This window comes from Myripristis murdjan, chromosome 12, assembly GCF_902150065.1.
Source record: "Myripristis murdjan chromosome 12, fMyrMur1.1, whole genome shotgun sequence".
In the NCBI taxonomy this organism is placed as follows: domain Eukaryota; kingdom Metazoa; phylum Chordata; class Actinopteri; order Holocentriformes; family Holocentridae; genus Myripristis; species Myripristis murdjan.
This window is the reverse complement of record NC_043991.1, coordinates 6,803,347-6,827,000: the sequence shown is the minus strand read 5'-3', so window position 1 is coordinate 6,827,000 and position 23,654 is coordinate 6,803,347. Positions and strand designations below refer to the sequence as shown.

At 41.4% G+C, this 23,654-nt stretch overlaps 1 protein-coding gene across 3 annotated transcripts; it reads right to left on the bottom strand.

Annotated features, from left to right (window-relative positions):
- Nucleotides 1–835: 835 nt before the first annotated feature.
- crkl (v-crk avian sarcoma virus CT10 oncogene homolog-like) lies at nucleotides 836–23,346 on the bottom strand. 3 transcript variants are annotated; one of them, XR_003929087.1, is made up of 4 exons: nucleotides 22,057–23,346; nucleotides 19,674–20,142; nucleotides 6,805–7,869; nucleotides 836–864 (listed from the first exon to the last, which is right to left on the bottom strand). XR_003929087.1 is itself a non-coding variant. In XM_030065281.1 (4 exons), exons 2-4 carry the CDS (start codon nucleotides 22,365–22,367, stop codon nucleotides 7,735–7,737), a joined length of 915 nt encoding a protein of 304 aa, XP_029921141.1. In that variant the 5' UTR covers nucleotides 22,368–22,381; nucleotides 22,477–23,346; the 3' UTR covers nucleotides 5,163–7,734. The 3 variants fall into 3 exon arrangements, 2 of the variants coding, with proteins under 2 accessions (XP_029921141.1, XP_029921140.1); XM_030065281.1 differs by lacking the exon at nucleotides 836–864 and having other exon boundaries at nucleotides 5,163–7,869; nucleotides 22,057–22,381; nucleotides 22,477–23,346; XM_030065280.1 differs by lacking the exon at nucleotides 836–864 and having other exon boundaries at nucleotides 5,163–7,869.
- Between the last annotated feature and the right edge of the window lie 308 nt (nucleotides 23,347–23,654).

The window sequence follows — 23,654 nt, the reverse complement described above, 5'->3', positions numbered from 1 at the left end:
GGCGGAGTAGGGATTACGCTGGATTACGATGATGACCATCCTTCACCTGGAGGGCTCAAGTCCCGAGCATCCACTCTGCTGAGGTGTCCTGGAGCAAGGCACTGAACCTGCAGCTGCTTCCGAGACATGAAGAGGAAGAGAAGAAGGCTGTGATGTCATCGTGTAAATACATGGGCCCAAATTGGTGCCCCTAGTGGCACACGGAGGTACTACAGGAGGTGTGTGCGAAAAATCTGAAAATAGAAAAATATAAGAATAAATCACGAATATATTCCAGGATTTTGAAATATATATATATATATATATATATTTTAGACCATGATAGTAAGATGTAAAACGTAAAACTGAACTACACTTATAAAAAAATATTTCGGCAATGAAGCTGGTAACAGATGGAGAGCAGCGTTAAAGTAAATCCACGCAGGAGGCACTAATTGCAACTCTTTTTTGCAACTTAATTTCTAATTTGTGAGGTTATATTCTTCAAAAGCTGGCTTATCACTCATTCACTGGATGGTAGCTCTGGTCTTCTGTTGGAGTTTTCTAAGCAAAATGTTGTAGTCGTGGTAAAAGGGGGAACTTGGATTCAGAAATGAGGGAAAGGGGATACTGACGCCAAAAAAGTCTGAGAACCACTGAGCACGATGAGCGAGTTATAACTACTCCGTGCAGCCAGGTGTCGAAGGTTCTTTGTATTTGTTCTGTTGTTCACCGCCTCACATCTGACATGTTGGTTTAAGAAAATGTCCTAAAAATTGTGCAGCTGTTGGATCGAGCGAGGCTGGAGCGAGCTTTAGGCTGCCTGATGTCTCGAGGCCAATAACAAGGACAATTAACACACACACACACACACACACACACACACTGGATAAATATCCACCAGTCTGCATTATGCAAGGTGTGTTTGGTTATGTAGTCGCACCTCGGGCCTGTCAGAGCTCAAACAGCAAAGGTCGTGGGTTATAATTATAGCAGGATTAATTTTTAAAGCCCATTCCAAAGACTTCAGTATTAGTGGCACTAAAATTTGGTGACAAGACAGACTGACTGTGCTCATACGCATCAGAAATCAGAAAAATCTAAATATAAAAATATGAGCATTAGAAATCTGTAAAAAAAAAAAGAAAAAAAAAGTATGAATTATGTGCATGTGAAATATATGCATTAATCCTACTTGGTGGATTAATCCCAGTTGTAAAAAAGCATGTGCATCATATATAAATATAAACATTAATCCTGCAGAAACATTACAACAATAAATACCAAAATAAGAAATTGAGAATATGTAAAAAAAAAGGATAGACCATATATACAATGATGTGTACTGCACTATTGAGTTACTGGAAAGTCCTACAGGTATAAATTATTGCATACACACACACACATACACACACACACACAAACTGCAAGGCCATCATTGCAAATGCATGCAGTATAATAACGCTGGCACACAGCACTATGGTGTGTTTTGCATCAGTTCATTGGAGGTAACTGCGTGTGTGTGTGTGTGTGTGTGTGTGTGTGTGTTGGACAGTCAGCCAGCACAGCCAGCTGGAGGGCAATGGTGCTAATGGACTGTAGAAAGGCCAGCATCGACTAACCCGTGGCACACATCCAATTACATATGCACATAATAACAACTCAGGCATGCACTCTCTCTCTCACACACACACACACACACACACACACACACACACACACACATATATACATATACACACAGACATGCAGACACGACACCCTGAGGAGACGCCAGCCCGAGCTCAGGTTGGCTCATCGCAGCTCTTCGCACTGCAGCCGTCCCCTGATCACCGTCCAGATGAATCCATCGAGCTGCTTTAATGACAGTTTAACTCGGCTCGCTGCCACGCAGCAAGGCAGGGCGAGGGCAGAGCGCCGCCTGCACAACGCCAAACACAGAGCGTGTGCGGCGTCGACAGCCTGCGATGACAGACCGAGCAGAAAACACAGAATTGGGCACTCGTTTCCAACTCTGAAAACACTTTCAAAACTGACAAATAATCTCCAGTGTTTTGGAAATATCGTTGATTCTCTTCATTTTTTTATTTATTATATTTATTATATTTATTATGTCTTCAAACTGTCATCTGTTCTTATGCAGACTGCACAACCCAAATAACAACTTGGCTGCTTAAAGACGTCTTCCAGGGGTGCTGCCATGAATTTTGGGCCCCATGACAAAATATATATATATTTACTCGATGATGGTTTAATAATCTTTTATTCGTTTTTACCTATTTTTTGGGGGGCCCCTGTCAGGTAAGGGCCCTTGGAATTGTCCTAACTTTTCCCCATATACGGCGCCCCTGACGTCTTCATAACACTTATGAAAAAAATCCACGTGTGATCTGCGTCCACATGTGAAAGCAACATGAGAAACACATGTTCCAAAACCACGTGTCGTTTATTTCACATGTGCTACATTCTAGTTCGGAAGCCGGTCAACATGTGAAAATGCTCGTTCCACTTGACTTTGTGCGACCAAGTTTCTTTTCACACGTGGAAATTCATTTTCAATCACGTGAGAACAGCAAATCACATGTGAAAATATCGTGTTCACATGTGGCATTGTCTTCTTTCACATGTGACCCCCCCCCCCCAAAAAAAAAAAAAAAAACACATGTGAAAAGCAAATCAAATGTGAAATGTTAAAGTTCACATGTGAAAATGTTTGTTCACATGTGAATATTGCCAGTCACATGTGCAGTCGTCTTAATATTTAATGTGCATTCATGTCTCTCAGTTGAATCTGTTTTATCTGACCTGCACTTGGTGATGGACGTGTTTATATCCATGATTTGATCTGAGTCATCAGACTGGAAAACAAAACAATCCGGCTGCGTCTGTGTTTCACTTTAGTGCCACAAAATGTTTCTTCTCTTCTCTTGTCGTCCATTGTTGTCTCTTGTTGTGTCTTGCTGTGTCTTGTTGTGTCTTGTCTCATCATTTCTTGTTGTCTCTTATTGTCTATTGTTTCTTTTTATTTCTTTTTGTTTCTTGTTGTCTCTCAGTGTCTCTTGTCTTATTGTCTCTCGTTGTCTCTTGCTGTCTCTTCTCGTCTCTTCTTGTCTCTTGTTGTTTCTTGTTGTCTCCTGTTGTTGTCTCTTGTCTCATGTTGACTCTTGTTGTCTCTTGTTGTTTCTTATTGTGTCTTGTCTCTTGTTTTATCCTGTTGTCTCTTGTTGTATTTCGTTGTCTCTTGTTGTCTTATATTGTCTCCTGTTGTCTCTTGTTGTTGTCTCTTGTCTCATATTGTCTCGTTGTCTCTTGTTGTCTCCTGTTGTTTCTTGTTGTTTCTTGTTGTCTCTTGTTGTCTCTTGTCTCATGTTGACTCGTCTCTTGTTGTTGTCTCTTGTTGTGTTTCGTTGTCTCTTGTTGTCTCTTACCTTGTTGTCTCTTGTCTCATATTGTCTCCTGTTGTCTCTCGTTGTCTCTTACTGTCTCTTGTTGTGTCTCGTCTCTTGTTGTCTCATATTGTCTCGTTGTCTCTTACTGTCTCTTGTTGTGTTTCGTTGTCTCTTGTTGTTTCCTGTTGTCTCTTGTCTTGTCTCTTGTCTCATATTGTCTCCTGTTGTCTCTTTCTGTCTCTTGTTGTGTTTCGTTGTCTCATAGTGTCTCCTGTTGTCTCTCGTTGTTTCCTGTTGTCTCTTGTCTCATATTGTCTCCTGTTGTCTCTTGTTGTCTCTTGCTGTCTCTTGTTGCTGTCTCTTGTTGTCTCTCGTTGTTGTCTCTTGCTGTCTCTTGTTGTCGTCTCCTGTCGTCCCAGCAGCAGGGTGTCTCTCCTCGGCCGTGGCGTGATGGCACAGTTCCTGTAGATGCCTGCGTGCCGGCGGCTCCTCCACATGGAGACAGTTATGTAACTGGCCTTATTTTTCTGGGCTCCGGTGGGTCTCAGTGATGAGCTGGAGCCCTGCTTCCCATGTGCACCTGCTCATCCATGTCACCTCTCCATCACCACATGTGGTCAAATTAAGAGTTTCGTCCAAAATAAAAGATAGCGACTGATTCAGAAACATGACACCAAGACTTTACACAATAAAATATAACACAACACCAGAACAAATTATGATTTAGGTTTAGCTAGAAACTTAATTTTTAATTGTTGACACACATACATGGTGTCTACCCGTTTCAGAAAGTTAAATTTAATGCTTTTTAAGATCTGATCAAGATTAACCTTATGCAAATCTAAGACTGATTTTGGGGAAATCTTCTTTCTCATTCAAATGAGCATTGCAGGTGAGTGAAAAGGTGAATGTTATATATTCAGTCTTGTGCTGAGGTTAGTTTTAAGCAGGAATATAGTCGGATACAGACTTCATCATTTGAACAGACTCCCTTTGCTTAGATAGAAGACTGGATAGTGAATTTCAGAGAAAGATTTTGTCACATTGGTTATATTTTGGTAATTTTCTCCTGTCCCTACACTGTACCTCCCGGTCTAATTATATACAAACATTCTCCGAAACAACATGTCGACCTCACAGTTGCATCCATAATTAAATGCGAGGAAAGTCGATTCTTTACTTTGGTGCTCTGTGAAACACTTTGCCAAGATAACATGGATAACATCCACTGAAACTTGAAGGCAGTCTTAACTCACAGCTGACTAAATATTATCACTGTGTCTCTTGCACAGTCCAATTACCTTATATTAAATGTCAAATAAACATTAAATAACTTATACTAAATCTTAAGCATGTAAGATGTATTGGCTCATATTTATTATTTGGACAGTACATAATATCTGGCTTGAAAAGTGCAAAGTTGTTGCATGGTAATTGTGGGAGAACACACACACACGATCTGAAACCGTGCCCTTGAAAAGTTTTCCATTCCCTCGCTCTCCCTCTCTCGCTCTCTCTCTCTCTCTAGGTCAGTGAAACGCCGGCTTTCTTTTATTAGCACTTCATTAAAATTCATTAATTGCTTCCTTTCTCCTGGGCGCAGCCAGAATCAAAACTAGAACTGATAAAAAAAAAAAAAAAATAGACGTAGAGCAACTGTCCTGTGCTCTAAAAACACCAGGCTGCTGCAGATCCACCCTCAAACCATCTGTGGTGCAACACAACAAAAACAAACAAACAAACAAACAAACATCACTGTCGATCTCTGACGAAGAAGAAACCAGGCGGAGCGACTTAAAGAAGTAGACGTAAATTTTATTTACTTGTTCTGTACATAAAGGGTCCATACCAGCACGGGTGTTAACCATGGGAAATATTAACACATGTAAATGGTATAAGAAAATAAAAGGCACAATTTTTTCCATTTTTAAGTAAAAGACAACAGAGGCTTTCCTAGAATATGAGAAAAAAAGAGCACAGTAATACTGTTAATGCCTTTACAAATCAAATCTGAAGCATGACGGAAAGCAAGTTCACCTCGAGAAAGAAATCGTCTGGGTGTATTGCTTTAATTAGTAGGTTTCATGAAGGCTGACGAGGAAAACCACACATTGGTTTGATTTCCAGACCAGGCGGCATTAAAATAAGTCAAACTTTTTTCTTTTCTTTTTTTTTTTTTATTTTTTAATTATTTAATCGGGACATAAGAAATGACATAAAGCAGCATTTGGCCAGGAAAAAAAAAAAAAAAAAAAAAAAAAAAAAAATCACCTCCTGGCCAAGAGGTCATGCACAGAGGCAACCAGCAGGCATTTTTTTTCCCTTTTGAAAAAGTCACCTTCGGTCAAAGTTCTTTTTTCTTTTTTTTTTAATTCAACAGTTCATTTAACAAAAAAAAAAAAAAAAAAAAAAAGCTTGATTCAACAGCTGACTACAGAAACAAGAACGAAATAAAAAAGGACTGGGATACGACTGAAAGTTGAACGATGATGTAACTACTGAGTGGAAGGCTGAGCGGGGATCTGAGGGGAAAAGCACTAAAGGTGGAGACAACATGGGGGGGGCGGGGTGGGGGTGGGGGGGTTAGGGGGTTGGGGTTCGTCTTTACAGCAGAAATCTCGGGGTCAGCACTGTTTGCACAAAAGTTTCATCCTCAGCTCCTACTGATCGAGTAATGTGACTGATTTCAGCCTCGTGTGAGCCAGGAGTTTCCACTACTCTATTTGGATCTGCTTGCATTAAAAAATAAACCAAAAAAAAAAAAAAAAAAAACAACAGGGAAAAACCTTGCACAGACCCAACATTTCAGGAATTTAAAGGCGGCTGAAGTCTAAAGAGACGGGAGGGAACGTCACATTAAAAACGAAAAGGTTCAGCGAGGGGATTGCATGTGCTAAAAAGTTGCATTTCTCTTCTCTTACTCTCCGAAAAAAGGCATTGACGGGATCTCATTGGCTTGCTGAGAAAATTTTGCCCTCCTTTCCTCCCCCCACCCCCCCACCCCGACCTATACCATCAGACGTGGCGTGCGTCCACGTCGGTGAAAAGCCCTTGTACCTCACGGGCACGTTGTTTTTTTTTTTTTTCCATTTTTTATTTTTATTTTTTTATTTCTTCCAGCTAGCAGCGCTAATCGGATGTTTGTGTGGCAAGTGCTGGTTGGGGCTACTGCCTTTTTTTTTTTTTTTTTTTAACTCTGCGATTTGGACTTTTGAAAACCTGTTCCAAGCTTGGCATTCCTTTGCAAAACAAGATTTTTTAGGTTTTTATTGAGTCTAGTGCTTGGTGCTTCTGGAGCGCTGGAAAAAAAAACAAACAAACAAAAAAGAAAAAAAAACCTACGGATCTCTAAGCGCTGTCCTTTCGATTGGAAAATAATGTGGAAACACAAGCCAGGACTGGAAAGAGATGTACCTGGTGGACACACACACACAACCGCACTCATCTGCTCCACGTCTTAAAATAAAACACGTCAATCGTACTGCGGATCATATGGCACAAATAATAAGAGATGAAATCACATACGGCTTTTTTCACACGCCTTGAGAAAACAGTTAAATACGAGGAATCCTGTCAGCCAGAGTCGTGTCAAGCCTGTCCCTCTCCAGTCTCTTTCTGTCAGTCAGGACACACACATCACACACACTTGTAATATATATATATATATCAAAAACCTGTCGACCTGAATAACTCGTGGCAAATAAACCTGCGTGTGTGTGTGTGTGTGTGTGTGCGCTCGTGGTGATGGTTAAGGTACAACAGTGACTTGATTGTTTGGAGAAATGACGTTTAACTGGCTGCTCAGCTCCTCAATGCCTCAGTGCTCTCGCCTCAGTCCGTAGGGATTCTCGGCATTTCCCTATTTCGTACAAATGTCCTCAACAATGCAAAACACACACACACACGCGCACGCACGCACACACACACTGATGCTTTCAAAAATCCAAAAAAAGAACTCAAACATTATCAAACACTTGGAGACACAAAATAATCAATAGATCAGATGTGGTGTAATGTAAATATCCACACACACGCACACACACACACACACACACACACGCACGCACGCATACAAACACAGGGATGCCCAAAGGATGTGGAAATGAAAAAGGACACCAAACGTCGCCCAGCCTACAACCAAGACTTGGGATAGAGGAACTTGTGGTGGGGTCGGGGTTTTAGTCGGGAATCCAAAGCTGTAAACAGTCAGAAAGCCTCGCGTCGGTCGGCAACAACAGAGCTATCGTGGTGCAGCCCCAAGCAGGCAAGCGCGTAACCGTGGTAACACTGGCGGGGAGGGTGGAGACGGCCAGCGGGGTTCGGGTGTAGGTCGATAGTGGGGAGAGGCTCCGCTCCGACTCTTAGGTCAGTCACTCTCGTCCGGATTCTGGGGGTCCATTATTTTGACGTGGGTGAACGGGAAGAGGCCCCTCCGCCCGTTCACCTCCCCCTCCCACTGGCCGCTGATGTTCATCCGCGTCACCATGACGATGTCGCCGACCTGCGGAGACGAAGAGGAGGGGACAGGGGTTAAAGATGGAGGTCGACCAATTAATCTGCACCACAAGGACGTTTTATAAAATAAAAGGTATCGGCAGGACTTGGCTCTGATAAATTAAATGACACAAAAATGACTTTGTCCTCAGGCACATGAATAAATAACTTTAATGTTTCACATGGGAATTAACATATGAATAAAATGACCTCACATGACGTCTACTTCCTGTAAAACAGAGCATCATCCTGCACTAGTGGGTGTCAATTAAAAAGTTCAACTAAAAAAATCTTCACAAATCTTTACACGTCCTCGCTCATCCACCTCAACCCTTCAAAATAAAAGTTTTTCTCTTCCCAAACCCAGGAAATACATCAAATCAAGAAAGTAAGAGTCCATTTCATGAGGTCTCTAAATACTGTAAACGATAATGAAACAAATTTGTACAATAATAAATTTAATTCTGCAAAAGTCCAAAATAATATAGTGAAATTATTCCTGCTGTAAAGCTCAACACTGCAGACAAACTCAATATCCGGCTTCTCTACTGGATTTTACTGACTTTAAGGGGTAAAACTGCTCAAACAAGCAAAACAAAACAAAATATACATCCTAGATTTTTTTATGGTTTGATTTTCAGTTCCAGATTTCTTTATAAATGACTCTGCACTTCATGTTTAGTGATACACATTTATCTCTTATTTAGGTGTTTAGTGCTTTGACTTAGATGTTCAGTTCAACAGTTATTCAGTTTTCTAATAAAGTCCAAGACAATTTTTCATTTTTTTTTTTCCATGCAGGGTGCTTTTGGAAGATCACATCGGCCAATTCATCAGGTATCGTTTTTTTCCTGCCCCAAACTATCATTATTATAATCGGCCTTTAAAGACCCACTATCTGCCGACCTCCACTGTCCGATTGACAAAAGAATCAAGTGGCTGCCCGCAAATTTTACCATTCAAATTTCCATTACAGAATTTGATGATTTTGTCAAGTGTTGCATACATGTTGTTTGCTTTTATGTTTATTTCTGTGGATTACATTTTCTTTTTTTTTTTTCGTTTATAATGCTTATTGAAGTCAGATTCCTTCTATAAGCCTTCTATAAGTACAATTATTATTATTATTATTTAAATCTCACTTGCACTTCTTCTTGCGTTTGTTGTTGTATGTCTGCTGTTTTGTTTCATATGTGCTAATAAATAAAACCAAAACCAGAGTGTTGTGTGTAAAGATATGACATCATGAAGACAGAGCTGGGCGATATATTGATGTTATGACAAAGATTATTATTGTTATGACTTGGATATCTGAGATTTCGGACATTACAGTAAAGGGATCTGATTTCTTATTAGACAGTTTTAGCTGTTCTGTTATTTGCCTCTTTGGTCATAATATCCACATCACCGAGGACTGTTCACCAAAAATCTCCTGTGTGTGTAAATATTGAGGTATTCAGTCAGAGACATCTTGATATCCATCACTCAGCACCACAACAAGGCCAAATCGATATTAAGATGAAGATTATTCTTCACAACAAATATCACGTGACATGATTGCGGGTCTACAATGGAGCTGAAACACACACACGTGCCATTTTGACAGCAGTGTGTGGCAGTTTGACACTTCATACACACTTTGAGCCGGGGCAGTGGTGTTAGTATCATTTTCAGGGCAGAGTTACAGGAAAACTACACACTTTTTTTTTTATTTTTAACCTTGATACAGGCCAAGAATCACAGTTTCAGTCCTACAATAACACCATATCACAGGAAACAAAACAACACGTAAAAACTGCATAAAAACAACACATTAGGATGTAATACTTAAACCGATCAATGTTGTCAGGTTTTACATTTTTCCCTGCAGCTCACAGTCACCGACGACTTTCCTGAAGGGGGGGAACAGAAACGACAGAAAGTGTTTCTTGTGAGACCGATTATGCTGATACACTACCTCCCCTCATGTTAGCCAGGAAAATACTTCGACTACTACCACTACCAATAATAATAACATTAATTATGATTCATTAACTGGAGCGTGGTTGTCTGTTGAAACTTAATTTGACTTGCAAATAAACCATTTAGGAAGATTTACATAAACTAAAAAGTTATGCAAGCTGATGATAGTCAATATGATGCAAAACTAAAAAAACAATCGATTCAGGAGGAGAATAATCTGGTTTCCTATGTGCATGTAAATGTAGTGCATCACAGTAAGTAATATTGACGTGCTACACTGAACCTGTTGTAGGTTACTCATTTTAATAAAGTATTAAGTTCAGCTCAAGGTTTAGAGTTCTGAAACATCAGAAATGTTGAATTTAATGCAGAAGAGTTTGTCAATTTTTGACAAAAAGAAATGAAAAGATGGATAAACTGAATTCGACAACATTATACTGTGGAAATTAAGACCTCATAACCTTAAAATTTAAGACTATTTCATGACTTTTAGGGCCTAATGCTGTTAGACAGGACGGCGTTAACTCTTCCAGTCGGATGTTTGATCAAACAGCATCTACATGCATCCGCGAGCGAGGACGTCTCTACAATATAAGTCAGATCTGCACGTCTGGTTTTTGACAGATGACGGAGGAACACACACACATTTTCGCTCATATGTGACATTGTGTGTGTGACCCCAATCGGCTCGGGCCATATGCTCTTTATCAGGATTAGGAGGAGAACGTCGGCATCGCGGAGAGCGTGATTAAAACCGAAACGTGGAGGACGCGACGTCCGTGGCTTAAAGTTCAGCATTAAGGGTCAAGGGCGTTGAGGCCTGGACATTATCTGAGATGAAAATCCTTCACTCATTCTGCAGCGGCGACGATTCCCCGTTTAATCACGAGCTTCCACAGGAAAGGACGGCCTCAGAAGAACGAGGAGGTCAACCTTACACTGTTATCACCTTGAGATAAAGAAGTGGGAATAAAACAATGTAGCAGCCTTGTCCATTTTTCCCATCAACAGTGTTGTATTATTTAAAGTGTTGTGGTGTTACTGTTTAAGTATTAACAGACAAAATACCGGGGGATTAGACGCAGACCACATTTGCTTTTATGTGCACCAAACTGTTGGCAGTCATCACTCCACCCTTCAGTGCTAGAACCGCTTCACCTTTTACAATTGAAATTATAAGAAAAACAGATTGTGCACTGCTGCCATACAAAAATTGAAAAGACTATATTAGATTTTTGCCCCATCATCGACTTCTACCTGAAAGCAGCTATACTGATAATGAAATACCCTTCACAGAGGCTTTGAAGAGTGTTTTTTTTACATATATATATAATTAAATTGCTTGGGATGTTTGAGACGTTAATGTAAAAGCTGCCAACAGTGAGGACATAACCTGATTTCACTTGTTGGAGACCAGCCTGGTTCATAAGTGAATAAATAATGACTCGGAGCTTCTGCTTCCTGAGCCCAAGAGGCCCAAAAATAGCCGTGCTACAAAACTGTAGGGTTTCTGCTGTAGGCCATGACCTACTCTGAGCCGGCGTCAGCCACACAGAACAGACAGAGAGGGGGAGTTGAGATGAGTGCATGTTTTCACACCAAAAAGGAAAGAATCAAAGAAAAAAAAAAAGTCACATGGAACAACACTTTAGCTCCTTTTCTCAGAGCCAATTCCCAGGGTTTCCAGTGGCCTGCTTCTTTGGGTTAAAGTTACTAAAATATAAATGAGTCATGTTCCTTTAGAGCACATTCCCTATGCATTCTGGCTTTTGCACTCCGTCTAAAGACAGTCTGGATTTAAAGCGGCGGAGCAAGTTTTCATGCGTTTTCATACGTACGGCTCCTTTCATGTATCCACTATGAGAATTTCACAAGAAACAAAAAAATGAAAATGTTTCAAAAGGTGCAAACTAATCTCCTTAAAAAGTCCTTGGATCAAGGCTGGTCTCTTATCGTCCTTCTGATTTCTTAATTTCTTATTTTAATACTTGATTTCACATTTTTTCTTCGATGCCTTTTCCATTTTACTCCTGGCTTTTAGGTTTTACTCTTTAAATCTTGTACATCTGTATTGTAAATCCTTCTGCCACAACTGTAAAGCACTTTGGGTTAACGCCTGTTGTTTTTAAATGTGCTGCATGAATAAAAGTGACTTGACTACAGGCAAACACCAACAATACAACATTTCCAAAAGCAAGCCTTTTCAAAATTTTGCATGTAGTTTCAACAGCTAATAGGCTAATATGTTACATGGAATGGCAATTAAATGGATTTTTACATGTTATCTGTTGGATGCTAGTGTGGTAGCCCAAAAATAAAATCTTTCTATCCATCTATCTGTGGTGTAGAAGTGGCGTGAGTTGTGTACAAATGAGAGGGAAGCCCTGCTGAACTCCACCATGAGTTTGAGAGACACAGAAATGCCCTGAGTGACTCTGAGCGATGGGAGATGCAGCTCTGTGAAGAGATTCTTCTGCCTTTCTTGTTCTCAGGCGCAAACCGAAAGGCCGGAGACGACTCGAGCGGCGCTGAAGAATGATGGCGTCCCCATTTGTGGGAGCAGAACACGCCGCTGGTTTGATCTGAACTAATGACCTCGTGCTTTTAAGCCTCCTTAAGCTCGCCCAGCAGGACTTCAATCTACCGTTGGGGACGTTTCTACTGTGCAGTGTGGCTGAAAAGGAAATTGTTTGAGCGCAGAGGCTCTTCGCTAATTCTGTGCATGTGCGTATCATGACAGGAAACACCCCAACAGATGCTCGTATTATCTGCACTCAACAGCAAGCCGCCATCACCTGCATTTCTTGAAACTGCAGCTAAGATTTTTTAAAAAATAAAAATAAAAAAACTACTAGAAAGAAATACTCTCGCGCAAACAATCTCATCAACTGAGATTTAACTTAATCCAGAGGCTTCTGCAGCATCCAATTTCCACTAAGTCAACCTGCAGGTTTTGCCAATCTCTTAATCCTGGGTATTATAGTCAGCCTTCCTCCTGACAGAAATGCTAACAAGCACAGGCCTATAGCATAAAACTGCATTTAAGCACACACAGACACTCAACCTGTGACCCACTTTATGGCAGATGGAAAAACAAGCTTCTGATAACGAGGAGTTGATGACCACTGACAAGTGAAAACAATCTCAAAAGCAGTTTCAAAATCACCAATCATTTTCTCTGGTGATGTTGTGATACCAATGGAAATGCTTCAAGTGTCAAACCCGAGTGTCAAACTTTTATCATCATAATTTCCAACGGTGGGGTGAGCTGATGGCATCATCACAAAAAAACAAAAAAAAAAAAATCGCAAAAACCAAGAAGACTCAACCTGCTTTTAGATCTTATCGTGATTTAATCTCCACACCTACACACACACACACACCTTACACATCGTTCTCTTGCACGCACATCTCTCCTTAAACGTCTCCAGTTCCTTCAAGGCCACCCAAAGAGCAGCCACACGAGAGGCCATATGCACTGATCAATCCTGGCAGACTAATTCCCCTCCAGAAAGAAGAAGCGACAATCCAAGGGAGGAAGACACAGCCGGAGAGTAGAGTGAGAGATGTCTTATTTCATTCAAACATCTTTCCAGATTGATTGCACTGATCTAATCAGGGCCACCTCCCCCATTTGCAAATTTCTCCTGCGACTTCAGCTCTATTTCCCCCACCCACCGATGACACCGAGGAAAAATCTGGTATTGTACATGCCGAATGCTTATGAATGAAGCTGCATCTCATTGTCGGCTCGGCTCCACTTTTCTGTTTGATGTGTAAAAGTAATAATTCAACCGAACACAATTAAACCCGGCTAATGTGTATTGTGTTTATGTATAACGCAGGCAGCCCACTACGAGGAGCTTTTCCGACATCGTCACTTGACATCCAGCCCGCCACACTACATCAGTGTCTTCACTGAGTGGGCATCACACTGCAAACCGTCTGGCTCAGCAAAAAAATCTGCAATGTCACAGTTCGCTCTGCCAACAAGACTGATATGTTACTCAGTTTACTATTTATAGCCGAATGAGGAAAACATCCTTAAATCCATCTTATCCACAATATTATGCAATACATATCACCTGCTCTTCTTTGCAATAAAAAAATATATTTTAACCCAAAAAACAAGAAGTTTTGAGATTTGGATTTCGCTAAGGCTACCACTAAAGACCATCCAGAAAAGCTTCAGATGTGTTTTTGTCAAATGATACTGGGGGCGAGCCTGTGAGAGTGAGTGTCCATTACAAACAGGTAACTGGGTTGATAGTTATCTTTTTTCAAGTAGTCCATGGAGCTGGAGAGCACATTCACTGCAGATCTGCAACACCTGGTTCCAAGATTTACTGACGACTGTGAAGTTTCTTGCGAGTCACGCTGCCTCGGTTTGCCAACTACCTCACCGGCTCAGCCAAATTAATCTCCTCTGGGTAACAACAGCCGGCAAAGCCAAGAGGAGATGTTCTGTATTTCATTTTTGTTTTTTTTGGCATTTGGTGTAAGTGCCACAAATAAAAGTACCCACTACCCTGATTAGGAACGGGCGAGTATGAGAAGTGGAACGGCTGGATGAAAGTGAGTGAGCATCAGAAATGAATGGAAGTCAATGGTCCCTAGAATGTGTCCTCTTTGGGCCAAGCACCATAAAATCTCTTTAATATTGCAGGCCAACAAAACACTCAATCACCTAATTAAGCTGCTGGTTGCTGGCGGAGCTGAAGTGATAAAATTTTGTTTTGCAAGCAACTGTTTGAATTCCATTTTTCTTTCCAACTCCCTCTCTGTTCAGAATATATTTACCCATGTTGGACACTTCTGTCTTGATTATAAAGGGAATGTGACCCGCAGGCCAATTTATATTTCTGCGGCAAAATGCCTTGTGGGCTCTGCCGTCAGAGCGTGTGTGCACCTCCCCCAAAGATGCAACTCTGTAAGATGATAAGGTGTAAAATGTTCATTTTTAACCACACCCCAAATTATTCACACTGCAACTAAACTACTACTACTAAACTCCCAGTGAACAATATCCCAAGTTTGAATTGACATGTACAAGTGCCTCAAATAATGTCAACATATTTTCACCTGTTTTTACATGCATTTCATTGGCACAAAATTAATTTAAAAAAGGCAAGAAATAGCTGTGTCTGGCAGTACAGTGGTAATATTATTAATTATTTCTTAAGATACTGGCAAGAGGAAATCATGCAAGCTGTCAAAAGAAAATCAAGCAGTCCTAAAATTTCATTTAAGCGATTAAAGAAAGTCTTAACCACGGAAACTGTCTTCGAAAGGCCAGCAGATGCAGTTAACATCTGCAACATTTGCATATTGTCTGCAGCCACGCCACAGAGATTTGATAAGATCTCATCTGACAAACTAGGCCATGGACAAACTGAAAGTAGCCTCTTAGCCGACACCAACTATTACTGGATAATCACGCCAGTACTGTGTGTTTGAGTGCGCACACACACACATATATATGAACCATTACCAGAGCTGGAACTGCGTGCCCATTTTTGAGCGTAGAAATCAATTCATCCATGTCATCATGTATTTTTCATCAATATTAAAGTCCGGACAATGACGCCCATAAATAACTAAAGCCGAATATTGATTTGAATATTACCGATAATGGGCTTTCTGACTGCGCCAACAATATTGGTGGTGTGTATTCACTAGAATGGCAGCTATAGTGCAGTGTACTACTTAGAGTACACTCCTCAGTGTGTGGCTGACAGTTTTCAAAGCACATGGAAAAGTCACACGGTATACAGCATGGTAAACTCATTCTAGTATCCACCCTCCTCTTATTGACACCTAGCATATCTGTGACCGCAGCTGCCTCATAACAGTAATGCTAAAAATATTCTCATGTAGATGAAGTTCACAGGCGATTAGTGTTTTCTGTTTTTCTGTTCCCAGCAAAACAGAAAGGGCTTAGCAACCACTGATTTCTGTGAGACATTGTTAACCTGATTAAGAAGTAGTCTCTGGACCTGCAGCTCGACTTCACGTCACAGCTCAGGAGAAATCAACAATAAATGAACCCTGGTGTTCATTTAGACGATAAAACCACTGAGCAAAGGTGAAGCTCTCGCAGAACTGTCTGATGTCCAGCTGGCACCCTGTCCATCAGCTGCGGTCAGCTTACTCCTCCTGGGCTCCTTTACTGGGGATCCATAAGACGAGTCTGACAAATGGCACTGGGGAGTCCTCAGCTTGGACGCCATGAGGCTAATTACTCAGCATTTTTACCAGCACAAAAGCTGACGACGTGAAATTTCTCCTTCAAAGACCACTGTGGACTGATTAAGACAGTCGATATTTTTGGTCCAGAAGATTAGAGAGAAAGGAACCAAGAGAAATGCAAAGACGTGACGTCACCAAAGCTGCGGACTGACTTTTTACCAATAGACGAAAAGGCTTAAAAAAAGATGTGGCTTTTGTGTGTAGAGAGTCTGGTTCTGCTTTCCACATAGAGGTGGGCAATATGGAAATATTACTTTATCTTCATGATGTGTGACATGCTTCACAATATTTTTCCCTTTTGTTTCCGCAAGTTACAGAAAACGCCACGCTGTAAGATGCTGAAAAATACAGCCCAACTGGTAACAGTGTCATACTCCATTAGCAGCCTTTAAAAAAAAAACACACAAATGTTAATAGTAATTAAAAAAGAAAAAAGGACCATGTAATCTGTGCAATAACATTCACTAGAATTGCTCTTTCGTGTTAAAGCTGTATGAAACATTATGGAGAAGGGTTCAGCTAAAAAAAGACAAGTTAATGTTTTTTTTTTAATAAACCATTTCTCCACCAATCAGAAGCCAGAGGGACAGTGAGAAGATGTTATGAATGGGGGAAGAATAGAGAATAGAGGCATTTAACTTAAGAGTGAGTCAGCACTAGCAGAAAATGTCTGCTGCACTGCTGTCTGGGGGCTGAAACTTTCAGCCATATTGCAGTTCTGGCCCTTCCCGATCAGTGATGTCAAGGAAGGTACTTCGCCACTGACCGCTGTTGAAAAATACATACCGTGACATCACTGGTTGGGTTTCGCGAGAAGTGCAACACGCCCGACAGCATCAGCCCGTAAAGAGAAGTGCAGCAGTAGTGTCCTGCCATATGTGATTTACTGCTGACTCACTCTTTACGCCCCTTTTCACACACAGATCCCTTAAGATTGCCGCATTAACTTTCCTGGCAGCGCTGGTGGTTTCCCCTGTTCAGCTACGATTCATAAAGTTTCCTATTAGAGTTTGTACACCCATGACGTGACGGTCCCAGGTCGGTGAGGCGGAGCTGGATATTTTTTTAGGTTATACGATGGAAGGTGGCCATTTGTTTTAGAAAGAACAAAAAAAAGTGGGTGAGGATCTCCTGCAGCCAGGTGCGAGGTTTCTCCTCCTATTATTAATAAAGAACGCATTCTCTCAACTAGCGATCCTGTCTTGAATGAGTTTATCCAATCAAAAATTTATAAAAGATACTTTTTTTTAATTGCTCACTACAACACCACAATTGCTACAACTCTGACAGCTCGGCAGAAATACTGTTCAATTAACACTCACACCCAGGACAAAAAAAAATATCACTTGACTTCACCACTTGGAAAGATAAAGGTATCATACAGCTTCAACAAATAATGCAAAACTAATCTTTTGTTCCTCTTTCGTTCAAGGAACTGACCCACAAATACAAAATAGACCACAAACCTTTTTTCCCAGCAATATGCACAACTTAAGTCAGTCATAACACATAAAGTCAACTTAACCCTATAAAGCCATTTGTATCATATATGATAGACGTTATCAAATAACACATACATTTTTTTTTTTTTTTACATTTTGTTATAGGACTAAATAAAGGGTTCACTTTCAAAAAATTGGAATTTTCTGCCAATTCTTTCATAGTTCAGGCTTTATAGGGTTAAAACAGTGAAATATTCAAGCTTCTGTACTAGCAGAAGGAATAACCAAGCCCACAAGACCTAAAAACCCTTTCCAAACTATATAGACTCATCTACACTGACCTGACAACATCCCATCCAACCACAAAATGGGAAGAAGATCCATCCCTATCACTAGATAATAACTCTTGGACCTAAATCTGCAGAAACACATTCTCAATGACAAACAAACCCAACCTACAAGTCAAAAAAATTGCTCACTGTCACATGACATATGTCACCGTCATGTCAGCTCTAGGTGAAGTGAACTGCGCAAGACTGTTGCAATCTCTTACGAGCGTCACATTTGTATTTTGCTGATTTTGCACACACTTTAGTTGCAGATAATAATTCCAGGGAATTTCACTAGCTCTTTACCTCAAATGAAACATTCATAAAAAGATTTCTTGTTGCATTCAAGGGTTATTCAATTTAAGTAAATGCTACTGACGACGTGGAGGGTGATGATAACAATGTCATGGTGAATGACGACAATTTGGTCCCGTTAGTTGTGACAGGGCGACCAAACTACATTACTGCAATGCTGTTGCAATAACAATGCAACTGAGGGCCATGAGAAGAATGAGCAGCAATCGAAGTCTCAAGAAACCAGTAAAAGAGAAACCCGAGCTCAATCCAAAACAGGCAGGGAAATGTCAACACGTTATCTCTTTGCGAGTACACCTGCCAATGAGAGGAGCTGTCACCAACACAAAGCAATGCAAAAGGGTCACCCACTTCACCGTAGGCTCATATTCACTTTATGCAAAGAAGGCTTCATCAAACTTCTGCATCAGCTTGACAGGAGATGACCAGCTAACACTCTAAAAATACTCGGTGCAACACCATTTCTCACTTGTGCATTGACTGTAAAGGCTAAATCTGACCAACCACTGATGTTTTGCACACTGACAACCAGAACTGTTCCGTGAAAGCTCCCTCTTGTTGTTTTTCCTAAAAAGCTAAAACTATTTTTGTGCTTTTGCCATGCAGATTTACTTTACGGAAAACTGTGCATAATGCGATTTCTTTCCTGTCAAAGATCTTGTGCTTTTGCTCTATACTGAATTCTGCAGTGTCCAACTTAATATTTCATATTCTGTCCTGTAGAGCCCAGAAATGTTGAGTTTGCTGTTGTTTGGAAACGCCGGCATTGCGTCTTCTGATTTTTCAAGGAACAAAATCATTTGACTGTACTGAATCTTTTAGCTAGCTCATTTTAATGAAAATGTGAGGCTGAAAGGTGGAACTGAAGGGGGGCTGGGCAATATATTGATACTACAATATGAGCCTACATATCATCTGGGGAGTTTTGATGCTACAATACAGTGGCATGACTGTGTCTAAAGGCTACAACACAGTAAAGCGATGCAATTTTCTGAACTAATCAGACTGTTTTGCTGCTCTGTTATTTGCCCCTACCTGCTTGATCATCAAAACCACATTATTAATAGCTGTTTATCAAAAATCGACGTATTCCTTTAATTTTACAGATATTGCGGTACGATTTACCATTTTAGGATGCATGATCATTTTTACATTGGAATTTCGATTTTTAGATATTGCACTTCGCCGTAATGCAATTTCGATAATATGTTGATTAATTGTTTGGCCCTAATTTGAACCTTTTAATTTCCAAGCCCTACATTAACATTGACATTAGAATTAAAAATACATGATGCAACAAAACTTATTGTTCAGTGTTGACAAGACTACTAAATCTCCAATAGAAGTCGACATCCATGATAGTGCAGCTTTAACCAGCAAGTAAACTGACAATCTCGGATATAGTCAAGCAGAAACAGGGTAGGGGGAGACAAAAACAAACAACAAAAACAAACAGGTAGGCAGAAATTAATATGTAGAGGAAAAAGGAGGAGTGAAATATTACTTTTCAATACCTCTAGAGCAAGAGCTGTTTTGTCATAGGCACATGGCACTCGTTTCTGGATGGCCTTGGCCATGACGGGGCCGTTCTGCATGGACGGTAGAGGGGTGATGACTGCTCCGGGAGTGCCGGGAGGCAACGGCGAGGGCGTCTGGGGCTGGGCGTAGGCGTGGACGTGGGCGGGCTCGGGGATCCCGTAGCTGTTGGAGTTGCGGGAGCCGTGGGCGGGCTGGCCGGGGTGAGGGGAAGGTCGCACCAACTTCTCCACGTAGGGCACGGGGATCATCCCGACGCGTCCCTCTTTGCTCTTGGCGCTCCACCACTGCTCCTCCGGCTTCTCCAGGATGATCAGGATCTCCCCCTTCTTGAAAGGAAGGTCCTCTGCGTCGCTGCCGGTGAAGTCGTACAGAGTCCGCACGTACTCCAGGTTCTCATCTGGGCCGCCTATGGGCTGGATGGGGCCGGTCACTGTGCTTACGTGCCTAGGGAGCAGATCACAGAGTAATGAGGCAGGGAAGGGACCCTCAGGTGGTAATTAGAAGATGTAGGCTACAGCATACAGGCCTACACTGTCAGAAACAGGGGTACAGTATAAATCCATTTCTGTCCTCCAAGGTACAACCTACACAGATGTCACCCCTAGGGCTAATTATTAGACCTCAAGCTAATTATGTGTTCCTTTTTCCAAGCCAAAAAGATACATATATTTACCATTTCCTCTAAATATCACAGTACAATATTAGGAGAAAGTGTTTGCTAGGCTATCTACAATGAATTGATAATTAAATATATAACTATATAAATAAATACCTAAATAAATAAATATGTAATGCAAAATATTAACTTAAGGTAGTGTTTAACTTGTAGGCTATGGTTGTGTAGCACTGAAGTGAAATAAGTTTTGTAGATTTGTGGATATGAAAAGTAGGTCATACAATCATCCAGTCAATATTGTGGTTATAATATAGGAACAAGACTGCTCTCTATAAAAAGGTACAATCCACAAGGAGACAAATAAGTTCCCAATGTCAAGGGGCCAAAAGCTGCACCTTAGAGGCCCCAGTGACAAGCTGTTGTGTCCCTAAGGGTGCAATTATGTGCTGTATTTTCTGGGAGTGAGGACCCAAATGGTGGTGAAAAAAGAAATCAGGGACAAATATTCCAAAAACAAAAACCATCTTGTACCATAACAATAGGCTAACAATAACAAAGCTGGTTTTAGTACTAAGGCCTATTCTACAATTGTGAAAAATGTGGTGATCCACATGTGCCAAAACACTGGCCGAGGAGAGATTACAGAAGCAGCGTGCAAAGGCGGGGCTATTATGAATTTAGCATATGCCAAGAAATCTTCCCTCCAGCCATATGTATGAAGCAAGATATGAATGTGGACACTTTTAAATGGTGTATATGCGACATGCAAAGCAGTGTGGCAACCTGTATCCATCAAGCAGCTTGGCAGATTTGATTTATGGAATGTAATAGAGTATTAGGCTACTAATAAAGAATGGCTGTATATCTGAAAACGTGGCTGAGAGAGTACACAAACCTACAAGCCACAGCGTAAATTCACTATTTAGCACTTGGCTGCTAGTGGTTTCATTTTTCATTGCCTGGGCCACCACAGTGCCTGTCTGAAACCTGAAAAAAAAAGGTAAACTAGATGGGACTTGAAAGTGCTGGTGTGTCAACCATATTCAAATGTGGCCACCGGGCTTAAGGGGATCAGTGTAGAAATCCAGGACTGCTGGCACTACTGTCTGATTGGAATGCAGACAGACAGACAGACAGACAAATAGATTCAAATTATTCAGCATTTTTTGAGTAAAATGTATTAGGGCTGAACAATATAGTATACTGTTATATTGATATGTACGTGTGTGATATTTATATCTCAAAAGCCAACAATATGGGTGATATCAAATTTAGAGTTAAGGTTAGCCTGAGACACTGATTGCTCTATTCTGATAAAAGAAAAAAAAACTTTGTAAAGTAAAACTAACTGCATTTTCTACATCCAGTTGGTGTTATAATGCTGCTTTGTTGAAGGAAGCTCAATTTTTAGGGTTTGTTACACTTAAAAATATTGCTGAAGCATTGTGTCGAAGCAGACGCTGCAGTAAAATGTTTGATTTTATTTTATCTTCATTTATTTTAATGCAGCCTATAACAGGGACTGGACTACACTGATCAATAAAATGTGAAGTAACTATTTTCTACGTCTTGTTGGTGTTATTATTCTGCTTTTCTGAAGAATGGTTCAAAATTCAAATAAGCGTGAACCCATATATCGTATCACTATCGAGATATGTGGCATAAATATCGCGGTTTGACATGTATGGGGAAGTGTGAGCGGGTGTTTTGTGGTGAGGCCGGGTGCAGGGCGGGTCTCCTACCTGGGGGCTGGCTCTATCAGTGTGGTCGTGTCCAGGTAGTGGATTTTGTAGAACTCCAGGAGGGCAGGGAGGTGCTCAAACTCCTGGTCGCCTATCTTGAACCTCTTACTGGGCAAGGAGTTGATGATATAGTGGGACACTTTGGAGTTCTCCGACACGGACAGCACGTAGTCGCCGGGGCAAGTGGACGAGTCTCGAACCAGAAACGTGCCGTGTCTCTGTCCTTGTAGTCTATTCTGCGCCTCTTGTCGCGACACGGGTCCGAAATACCAGGCGGACCGATCAGACGAATCAAACCGTGCAGTTGACATTTTTTTTTCTGTTGCTGTTGTCCAAAAATAAATTAATAAAAGACTACAAAAAATTGCAAAAAACAGGCTAAACAATAAATTAAATCGTCCGTGTGGTAACTTGGCTTACCCGATCACAACAAATCGGTGGGTTTTTGAAGATGCAGGGCAGGGCATTCGTCAACCCCTGCGAGGTTTTTGAGTGATTTCTACCCAAAAACGCCGCAGGCTCTAGAGACCTCCAGTACACACACACACACACATACACACATACACAAAAAAGAAAAAAAAAACAACCTGATGTTTCAGAGACAGGCTGCGACTGGCTGGATCCAACTTTGGAACATAATGTGGGTCCTCTGTTCAGCAGTCAACGGGAAAGTGATTGTTTGAGCAGCAGCACCCCCTCCAAAAAAAAAAAAAAAAAATGGAAGCAACATATACATCGAGGGAGGCCGCAGCAACAAATGATCAATGAAGCTTCCCCTTTTCGTTCCTTCTTCCGAAAAAGCCGAGCTTCTCTCTACCAGCGCAGTTGATCAGCCTCCAGTCACTGACAGTTTTTAGAGAGCGGAAAAAGGGTGGCCTCAGTGTCTCGGATGGATCCGCATATCTTCGAGGCCGACGCGCGCGGATCGGAAACGAATTCGTTACTTTGTATCGTCTTGATCTGGCAGCGGCGCGCGCGTCATGGAAAAGCCTCTTTTGAATCCCCTCTCTCGACTCGGAGCAGACTTTTGAGGCAGTACGGCGAAAAATGGCGGCCCGCAACACGTCTTCACACAAGAAATGAATTCACAACAGCGGCTCGTCTCCCCCTGCGTGCATCTGAGGAGCCGCTACGGCATCGTCCGGCGGCGTTACTGTCCGCTCACGTGGAATCCAAACTCACCGAGGTGTATTTCTCTTTTTTTCCTCGTCTTTTTTACTTTCCCTTGTTTCTGCTCGGCCCCCCAGCTCCCGAGCCACTGATAGTGCAAGTACGAGACCGAAAAATGGCGACGGGAGGGCAGGTCTGCGCGCTCCCGCTTTCTATCTGCACGTCACTGACGCCCGGAGGGGAGGAGGGAGGAGGAGGAGGTGAGGGGAGGAGGTGGGAGGTGGGCGTGTGGCGGCGGGTGGACTCGAGCACCATGTTTCCACGACACAGCCCAAATCATATTGTCAGAGCATCACAAAGAAAGCAATCCTAAAATGAATAAATAATCTCTATTTTTTGGTGCTTTTACTTTTTCCCCTAAGTTTTGGTGCAAAGAGAGCGATGTCTGGGGCACTACCTCACAGCCATTGCAGAAAAACTATAATTAA

Excerpts from the sequence above, each read along its gene's own strand:
- crkl (XM_030065280.1), bottom strand. The coding sequence starts at position 22,367 with ATGTCAACTGCACGGTTTGATTCGTCTGATCGGTCCGCCTGGTATTTC. Across the intron at positions 20,143-22,056 it reads CTGATAGAGCCAGCCCCCAG|GCACGTAAGCACAGTGACCG; the intron begins GTAGGAGACCCG and ends TCTGCTCCCTAG. Across the intron at positions 7,870-19,673 it reads AAACAGCTCTTGCTCTAGAG|GTCGGCGACATCGTCATGGT; the intron begins GTATTGAAAAGT and ends TCGTCTCCGCAG.